Source organism: Salvelinus sp. IW2-2015, unplaced genomic scaffold (genome assembly GCF_002910315.2).
Source record: "Salvelinus sp. IW2-2015 unplaced genomic scaffold, ASM291031v2 Un_scaffold1634, whole genome shotgun sequence".
Taxonomy (NCBI): domain Eukaryota; kingdom Metazoa; phylum Chordata; class Actinopteri; order Salmoniformes; family Salmonidae; genus Salvelinus; species Salvelinus sp. IW2-2015.
This window is the reverse complement of record NW_019943050.1, coordinates 165785-175556: the sequence shown is the minus strand read 5'-3', so window position 1 is coordinate 175556 and position 9772 is coordinate 165785. Positions and strand designations below refer to the sequence as shown.

General features: G+C 37.9%; 1 protein-coding gene across 1 annotated transcript; it reads right to left on the bottom strand.

Annotated features, from left to right (window-relative positions):
* Nucleotides 1–2771: 2771 nt before the first annotated feature.
* Nucleotides 2772–8331, bottom strand: LOC112071544 (high mobility group protein B3). The gene is given in 6 exon segments (XM_024138986.2): nt 2772–3394; nt 3397–3435; nt 3993–4167; nt 4386–4525; nt 5148–5369; nt 8243–8331. Coding segments are annotated over 5 exon segments (618 nt in total). The 5' UTR covers nt 5298–5369; nt 8243–8331; the 3' UTR covers nt 2772–3280.
* Between the last annotated feature and the right edge of the window lie 1441 nt (nt 8332–9772).

Below are 9772 nucleotides of genomic sequence, written 5' to 3'. Positions count from 1 at the left end.
AAAGTAACAGAGTTCAATCATTCTTCTAGGAGTAAGAGTTCAATCACATCTCTTCGAAGAGTAAAGTAAGAGGTCAATAAATCTTCTAGGAGGAGAAGAGACAGGTAATAATTGTGCTAGGAGTAAAGTACAGAGTTCAATATCCTGCGAGGTAAAGAGTTCAATCATTCTTTTGGGAGTAAAGTACAGAGTTCAATAATTATTTCTAAGAGTAAAGTACAGAGTTCAAATTTCTTCTAGGAGTAAAGTACAGAGTTCAATATATTCTAGGAGTACAAGAGTCAATCATTCTTCTAGAGTAAAGGACAGAGGTTCAATTATTATCTAGGAGTAACAGAGTTCAATCATTCTTCTAGGAGTAAAGTACAGAGTTCAATTATTATTCTAGGAGTAAATCATTCAATAATTCCTCTAGGAGTAGAAACAGAGTTCAATAATTATTCTAAGAGTAAAGGACAGAGTTCAAGCATCTTCTAGGAGTAAAGTACAGAGTTCAATCATTCTTCTAGGATAAAGAACAGAGTTCAATAATTCTCTAAAAGTAAAGTACAGAGTTCAATCATTCTCCTAGAGTAAAGTACAGAGTTCAACAATATTCTAGGAGTAAAGTAAAGATATTTTTTTCATTATTCTATGAGTGAAGTACAGAGTTCAATCATTCTGCTTGGAGTAGATTTCAATCATTCTCTTAGGAGTAAAGTACAGAGTTCAATCATTCTTCTAGGAAAAGAGTTCAATCATTCTCTAAGAGTAAAGTACAGAGTTCAATAAATCTTCTAGGAGAAAGAAACAGTTAATAATTCTTCTAGGAGTAAAGTACAGATTCGATCATCCTTCTAGGATAAAGAGTTCAATCATTCTTTTGGGTAGAAGTACAGAGTTCAATCATTATTCTAGGAGTAAAGTAAAATCGTTCAATAATATTCTAGGAGGAAAGAACAGTTTAATAATTCTTCTAGGAGTAAAGTACAGAGTTCGATCATCCTTCTAGGAGTAAAGATCAATCATCTTTTGGAGTAAATTACAGAGTTCAAGTCATTATTCTAGGAGTAAAGTACAGAGTTCAATCATTCTCCTAGAGTAAAGAGTTCAATAATTCCTAGAGTAAAGTTCAATCATTCTTCTAGGAGTAAAGAGTTCAATAATTATCCTAGGAGTAAAAGTTCAATCATTCTTCTAAGAGTAAAGAGTTCAATCATTCTCTAGGAGTACAGAGTTCAATCATTATTCTAGGAGTAAAGTACAGAGTTCAATCATTCTTCTAGGAGTAAAGAGCATATCATTCTCCTAGGAGTAAAGAGTCAATAATTATCCTAGGAGTAAAGATTCAATCATTCTTCTAGGAGTAAAGTACAGAATTGCGAATCATTCTCCTAGGAGTAAAGAGTTCAATAATTATCCTAGGAGTAAAGAGTTCAATCATTCTTCTAAGAGTAAAGAGTTCAATCACTCTTCTAGGAGTAAAGAGTTCAATCATTCTTTTGGGAGTAAAGAGTTCAATAATTCTTCTAAGAGTAAAGAGTTCAATCATTCTTCTAAGAATAGAGTGAAGATTTTTTTCATTATTCTAGGAGTAAAGAGTTCAATCATTCTTCTAAGAATAGAGTGAAGCTTTTTTTCATTATTCTAGGAGTAAAGTACAGAGTTCAATCATTCTTCTAAGAGAAAGAGTTCAATCATTCTGCTAGGTGTAAATCGTTTAATCATTCTTCTAGGAGTAAAGTTCAGAGTTCAATCATTTTTCTAATAGTAAAGTATAAGTTCAATGAGAAATGTATGTTCTCTTTATTGCAGATCCACTTTGAGTTATAATAATATTCAGACAACTTGTTTAATAATGATGATATGTGTTTGGGGGGTTTCACGTGACAAGATGAGGTTTCGGTGAGAGACTTTCAAGCAGCAAAATGAAAATCATTAATACATAACACCACGTGTAAAAATGTCATACTTTAATAATAATTCCAAACATAGCTTTTTCTAAACATACAAAAAAGAAAAAATCTTAGATACAGATAAGTACAGGTTTATTTTCTTCAATAGTCGTGCTTTTTCACTCTGTGTCGTTTTTTGTTTTTCATCATGAGAGATCTTACAACAACGAACGGTTAAAATGCACTTAGCCAAAAAGGAAATGATAGTTTCCATTATATACTGTTGTTTGGATGTTTCCATCCTCCTCGGTTTCAAAGGAGCGAATCTTGACTTTCACTACAGTCAAATGTTCACTTTGTCTCCCATTGACATCAATGCATGACTAAGTGAACATGTGACTGTAGTGGAAGTTACTAAACGACCCTGAACCATAGTATTAAATGACTGTTGGCCAGCATACACTAGCTAACCAGCCACTACTGTTCGTTTACATGGGAGGCTGTTGAACTGGGAGTTAGTTTCACCATGGCAACACTTCCTGGTGCAACAACCAACACACAGCTACACAAACAGCCACCTAGATACAACAACACCACCCCTACTAGATATGTGCAATCAGAAATCACCTTACATCTGGCGGCCTCAGAAAAAAGAAAAAAAAACATGGACTAAAGTCTAAGTCAACCATATACAGTAACACAACACCTTGCACATTCTTTTTAAAAGTCCCAGATGGCGCACTATTCCCTATATAGTGCACTACTTTTAACCAGAGCTCCATGGGATTCCTTATAGGCCCTAGTCAAAAGTAGTGCACTATATAAGGAATAGGGTGTAATTTGGGACGAATCCCAGAAACAAAAAGGTGTTTATATATACTGCAATGCTACCACTGGTTTTAAATGCTTCTCCGTTGAATCGATATAGAGCCTGTTAAAGAGACAATGCTAGGCGGGTTTTGAGGAAGACACTGGACAGTGCTGGTGAGATGGACACGGTAACACAAACACACACACACACACACACACGAGCATGAGCACACACACACAGCTGTTGGGGGGGGGGGGGGGGGGTAATAGAGATCTACTTCGAGTTCAATCACAGTTGCCATAGTAACGTACAGTCTCAACATCTTAACTTGACACAAGTACAAAGAGAACTTTACAGAAGCAGTTAACACAAAATGAACTAAGTGACAACGTCAAAACAACAAAGAGTTGGAAGGAGGGAATAGAATGAAGGAGGGCAGGCGGCGGAGCAATGTCATTAAGGAACATAAAAAGATATCACCTGTGTTTCTTCTTAACCCTACAAATCGCATTTCAAACTGGAAAGGAAAACGCATTACTTAATAATCATCATTATCGTCACCGTCATATAAAACACAAAACAGAACTCAGTCGATCTACTCGTCTCTCCTCCTCATCCCCTCCTCCTCCTCATCTTCCTCATCGTCGTCATCATCATCGTCGTCCATATTACTCTTCGTCATGGGCTTAGGGCCATTGCCATGGTCGGAACTACCACCTTGCCCTTACCGGACTTATAGTCAGCAACATCCTGGGGGGAGAGAGGGAGGGAGAGAGTCAAATGTGTTATTCGACTGGCTGGTACAACATTGGTGTTGTCAGGGCTACACTAGCTAATCAACAGTGGTGGATATTGGTGTCCAATTGGAGCTTCTCACTTGGGGTCGGTGACAGAAGCACACTGGATTCTATTTAATTGAATTGGTTGATTGGTTGGTAGATGTTTTGATCGGTAGCGATGTTGTCAGGTTATTATTAAAGTGAAGGTTGTTTTTTAATAACGTACCTTGGTTGAAGTGTGTGTGTGTGTGTGTGTGTGTGTGTGTGTGTGTGTGTGTGTGTGTGTGTGTTGTGTGTGTGTGTGTGTGTGTGTGTGTGGTTGTGTGTTGTGTGTGTGTGTGTGTGTGTGTGTGTGTGTGTGTGTGTGTGTGAAAATGTGCAATGTGTGACTGTAAAACGGTGCAGATATCAGATACAAGGTGTAATGTAACCAATCAATTCATCAATCAATATAAATGTTACTTCCTGGTAATTGTCTTTGTGTGTGTGTGGTACAATACAATACAGTACACAGGTAAGTTAGTTTACCTTCTGGTATTTGTCTTTGAGTTTGTTGGCCTTGATCAGGTAGGGCTGTTTGGTGGCATCAGTCAGGTTGTTCCATTGCTCCCCCAGTTTCTTGGCCACGTCCCCGATTCCCAGGCTGGGGTGCTGGGCCTTGATCTTGGGCCGGTGGTCCGCACAGAAGATGAAGAAACCAGAGCTGTGGAGAAATTATTATTTGATTTATTATTGTGATTTTTTTTCTTCATTTTAGTGTGTCGTGATGTCTGATGTGTGTATTGATATACTTACTGAAAACCAAAACATGATTGAAGGAGTGTGTGTATTTGTGTGTCTGTTTATCTGTCGGTTGGTCTGTCTGTCTGTGCATGACTCCATCCATGTATGTGTGTGCCAGTCTGTGTGTGTGGTACGTACGAGGGCCTCTTTGGTGCGTTGGGGTCCTTCTTCCTTCCCTTCTTGCCTCCAGGGGCGAAGTGCATCATCTCGTTGTCGTAACGCACCTTATCCTGCTTCGCCATGTCGTCAAACTTCCCCTTCTCCTTACCAGACATCGTCTGGGGGAAAAAATCACCACATTTACACCACTTAAAACATTCCCAGCAATAGACTTTGAACAGATGGACACATGGGCAGTGTTCATTTGGTACCATACGGGAAAAAACGGATTCAAACAGAGAGGTCTATTGAAGGTCGCCTAATTATCATTTAATATAAGAAGTCAGCATGATATGTGGTCTTGTTGCGCCACCTGCAGTAAGGAACATGTAACCGCTCCTTAGTTAACTAATAACTTGCCGTTCTTGATGTTTAAGCTTTCGGCTACCACCCAGTTTGTCCTTTAGGGGAACAATAGATTTGGGAGCAAAATATTAATTTAATTTAATTTTGGTTAAACTCAATGAAATGAACTTGACCTCTGTTCCAATAACCATTTGTGCGGGCTGCGTAGTGTGATGTATTGGCCAGGCAACACTACGTGCCATGCTAGTTAATAATCTCAATCCCATCATCCTCATTATCTCATCTCTATAACTGTGAAATAAGATGTGAAAATATTTTTTGGGGCATAAAAAAACATATGTCACCAATCAATCAATCAACTTCATCGTGATAACTAACTACAAATGGTTATTAATTGTCCTTCAGGGACCAATAAAGTATCTATCCATTCCTCACCTTCCATCTTCCGGAGCACTTCTTGGAGAACTCAGCGAAGTTGACAGGTATCTCAGGGGTCTTCTTCTTGTGCTCCTCACGGCAGGTCTGAACGAAGTAGGCGTAGGAGGACATCTTGCCTTTGGGCTTCCCTGGAGTGCCTTTAGCCATCCTGGTCACTGGGCGGGGCCTAGCTGCGGTCTGGAACTCGTTGATTGGTTAATTGGTTGATTGGGTCAGTATCTGGTGAGAGTGGAGAGAAGATGAAAATGGGTTAATTCAATGTTGTGGTTTGATTTTCTTCTGGGAAAGTGTACCTGTATACTATTTTTTTATCAGGTGATGCAAGTGCCAAAGCACATTGACCATGGCATGTTCGTTTTAATGAATATTTCAATAAATATTTGATGACATTTGTGAATGGAGAGTCAAACACAATTCATGTTGGAGACTAACTGTGGTCTTTATTGACAAATTAATTCAGACATAATGTGATTACACAACACCCAACAGATTAATTTAACATCATTGACCACTGGTGAAGGTCAACTTCACATTAATGGCAAACCACCTTGATGACATAGTGCTTCGGCCACCTCCCTCCAAAGACCACTCAAACCATGAACTTTACAACCCTCTCATGACATTCTATCTCATGAATTATGTTGTTGTTTTCTAAATTGCTTGTCTTTTTTGTGTTGCTTTAAAGAGCTTTGAGATTCTTTATATAATGAAAAGTGCTATAAAAGTGAAATAAATGTGGATTATTATGGTAGGTGGTGGAACCATAGAAGGGAACAAGGGAATTAGAATTTAGAAGGAGTTCTAGAATAAGAATCAGTTTTAGAATTAGAATGAATTCCAATTAGATCTAGAATAAGAATTGGTTAGAATGCATTTGCATTCTGTAGGTGTGACACGGGAGAAGATGTGGAATTGGCCAAGGAGTCTTAGAATGGAGGAAAATTGGGATTTAAGGAAATGATATGGAATTAAGGAAATGTGGCTATGAGACTGTGTGCTGTTGTAATGTCTGTTTTTGATTTGTTTTTACTATGTAATTACAATGGAATACCAATACATTATTCAAAGTGTAAGGTTTTTATTTTCATTTCTCAAAAATACTTTAAATGATTTAACTAGGCTATTTGAGAAATTTCATTCTTGGGAATGTGAATTGATACTTAGATATAAATTCAATTTTGGAAAATAATCTAATTATAATCTAGATCTAACTAGGCTATTTGAGAAATTTCATTCTTGGGAATGTGAATTGATACTTAGATATAAATTCAATTTTGGAAAATAATCTAATTATAATCTAGATCTAACTAGGCTATTTGAGAAATTTCATTCTTGGGAATGTGAATTGATACTTAGATATAAATTCAATTTTGGAAAATAATCGAATTCTAATCTACAAAGTAAATGAGCATTTTTACAAAACACCCTCATTAAAATCTCAATCAAATAAGAAAGCCCCCACCATATTCTCCCCTCGCCACCGCCCATCTCCTTGTCATTAGCCATTTTCTGCATTTTATTTTCATATTTTTTAGCTCTGTAAACTTTACTCCATTGCATCCAACGCAACGCGAACTCTACTTGCTTCATACCAGCTATAGTATAGGGAGCGCTACGACTAGTTACTATGTTGCGATAGAATGAGAAGCTTCAACTACACATACAGAGAAAAATAGAGAGGTCATCAACGCGAATTATTCATCTTCCATTTTGTGAAATGCGTCCTCATGAGAGAAACTCCTGTTTATTTTCCACCTTCTTGCCTATTTCAATCTTACTTTGCCAGAAATGTTATTACTTTTTCGGGTTTTAATTCCCCGCTCCGTACGGTAGCTTTCAGTCCCTGTTCATAGCGCCTAGTATTGGGTAGTGTGGCTGCTATACAGGCGAAGAGAGTGCTGTTCCTCGCTGGAGCTCCCATTGAATAAAATGGCTTCTGTAGAGCGAGGGGAAGGCTTACGGGGTTGACTATGTAACAAAGCGATACACACCCCCCTCCGGTTCCAAGAGCTATAACGACTAAATGTGACCGCTAATTAAAAACAAAACAACGTAGTCAGATAAAACAAAGACCGTTATTTTTATTCGGGTTAAAATATTAAAACTGTCATTTCGTATTTCGTGACATTTCACTGTTTTCTGAAGTTATACCCCTGACTGTCGCTTGGTGCATTGCTCTCGGTAACAAAGACAGTGCGCCAGCCACACTGCTGCAATCGAGAAGTTGCGAAAATGAATAAAAAGGGGAAAATAAAAATACTTTAATGCAGAAAGATAGAGATAAACATTTCGAATGGAAAACGAAAAAGTGCAGTATTTTTCGTCCGTAGGTAATTTGTTTTTCTCCAACAATTCCCCGTCCCTTCTCTGCGTTAGCGCTGCCTTTCCTCAATGGTTTAAATCGCCAGCCATTTTACTACATGGTGAGAGCAATCATTTGACTAAGGGCGATAACAAATCTCAAAAACAGCTTTTCGACGATGACATTAACATTTTCTTTACATTGTTGAATAGAGATAAAAGAGTTCAGCGGAAAACAAACGTTTATTCTGAAAATGTACGATTATTTATGTAGATGACATCGAAATTGGGTCGCAATAGAAGAACAGTGTTATTCGTAGACAGGCTATAGCCAGCCATATTCACAGTGTTACACACAGCAGCGATGCGTGTGAGGAATACAAGCCTCAGAAAATTACAGTTTAATAACTTTTGGTTACTTTAAAAATCAGGAAAAAACAGAGTCCACGAGACAACAGTGAAATATTAATTTTCTTTATGATAAATGACCGTGTAAACAATATTAAAATAGATCAAGGCCATTTTCAGCAGATTTCTGTCAATACCACAATAAATCACACATTATGGGGAGAAAAATTATCAAACACTATTTGCCTGCAAAATGAATAACATCTAAGCACATTTAAACTATAATTGCACTAAAATACCACAGAAAGACTTAACAATAACATAATCTCACTTCAAATTATTAAAATAACCATATAATTTAACACAAGTAAATATTATAAGTTATTCAAATGGTGGTAGTAAAAAAGAATGCAATGTTATTATCGTTATAACAAGTAACGTACCTGTATTGTTAAGCAGCAGTCAAGTCAGTCTGGATTCTGGAATCCTACAGTCTCGCCTTTCTCCTGTCTTCTCTATCCATATGTAGACAGCCTCGCGCTAGCTCAATGCGAGAACGGCCTGATTGGCTAGCGGCCGGATCGGTTCAAAACAGCCTCCCAAACTGCTGATTGGACGCTGCTCTACACACTTTACGGGTTTCTCGTTGGTGATTGGTCGACAATGAGGCCTTGTCATACCCACGCCTTTGAAAAAGAGCCGCTGAGAAAAGTTTCAGAGTAGTATAAAGAGAAATTCATTGGGTGAGGAAGGTTGGCTGTGTGTGCAGTAGTACATATGGGTACGGTATGTATGCTAACATATAAAGGTTCAATTGGAGGGGTTTTTAGACGTTATGAAACAGCTTTCTTTCTCAGGTGAAAGGTTAAAATAGGACACTTGGCTACAGATACAGATCTGTGGACACCTGTCAAGTCATTGCACTTATAAGGGATGGATGTTCCTAATAAAATAATTCATTTAACTACAGTTTTGTATTCTACCTTATATGTAGTGAGAAAATGTATAGTGTATTAGAGTTGGTAGGCCTACAAATTATTTCAATAATCACTGTTGGATAATTGCTATGTTGTAATCATTTAATAAACTTGAGTTAGATGGTGCCTATATATATTTCTCATTCATTTGAGACTGAAACTTGCAGACCTTCAGAACAGAATGTGCTCTTTTGAGGAAAATGGTCAGAAGAACTTTCGAGTGAACTATCCCTTGAAAGGAGGGGTCCTTCAGATCCAGACCTTAAGCTCAACAGTGTATGTTGATTTCAGATCCAGTCCTTAAGCTCAACAGTGTATGTTGATTTCAGATCCAGTCCTTAAGCTCAACAGTGTATGTTGATTTCATATTTCCAGTCCTTAAGCTCAACAGTGTATGTTGATTTTTCAGATCCAGTCCTTAAGCTCAAACAGTGTATGTTGATTTCAGATCCAGTCCTTAAGCTCAACAGTGTATGTTGATTTCAGATCCAGTCCTTAAGCTCAACAGTGTATGTTGATTGTCATTCTTTTGAATGGACTATCCTTTAAAGGAGGGGTTCATAGGCTGCAGTAGTGTTTGTGGATTTTTATCCTTGACATTTAATCAGAGATTGATTTCAACATGGCAACCGGTGTTTAGACTATCAAACCAATCAATTACATTAATTGATCGTTAATAAGTCCTGGGATGATATGAAAACCAAGCAGAACAATAGCCCTCAAGGCCTGGAGTTGTCTCTCTGAAAGCAAGTGAAAGCAAGATGACTGACATGATTATCAAGATGTTGACCAATTGTTCCCTTGTTCCCTTATGCCAATAGTGCAGCAGAACCAGCCCATGGCCTCTCAGAGCAGGGCTCTGGGTATATACTAACCACATTGTTAGTGCTGAACATCCTCAGTATAGAGGCCTGTGCTGAACATCCTCAGTATAGAGGCCTGTGCTTAACATCCTCAGTATAGAGGCCTGTGCTGAACATCCTCAGTATAGAGGCC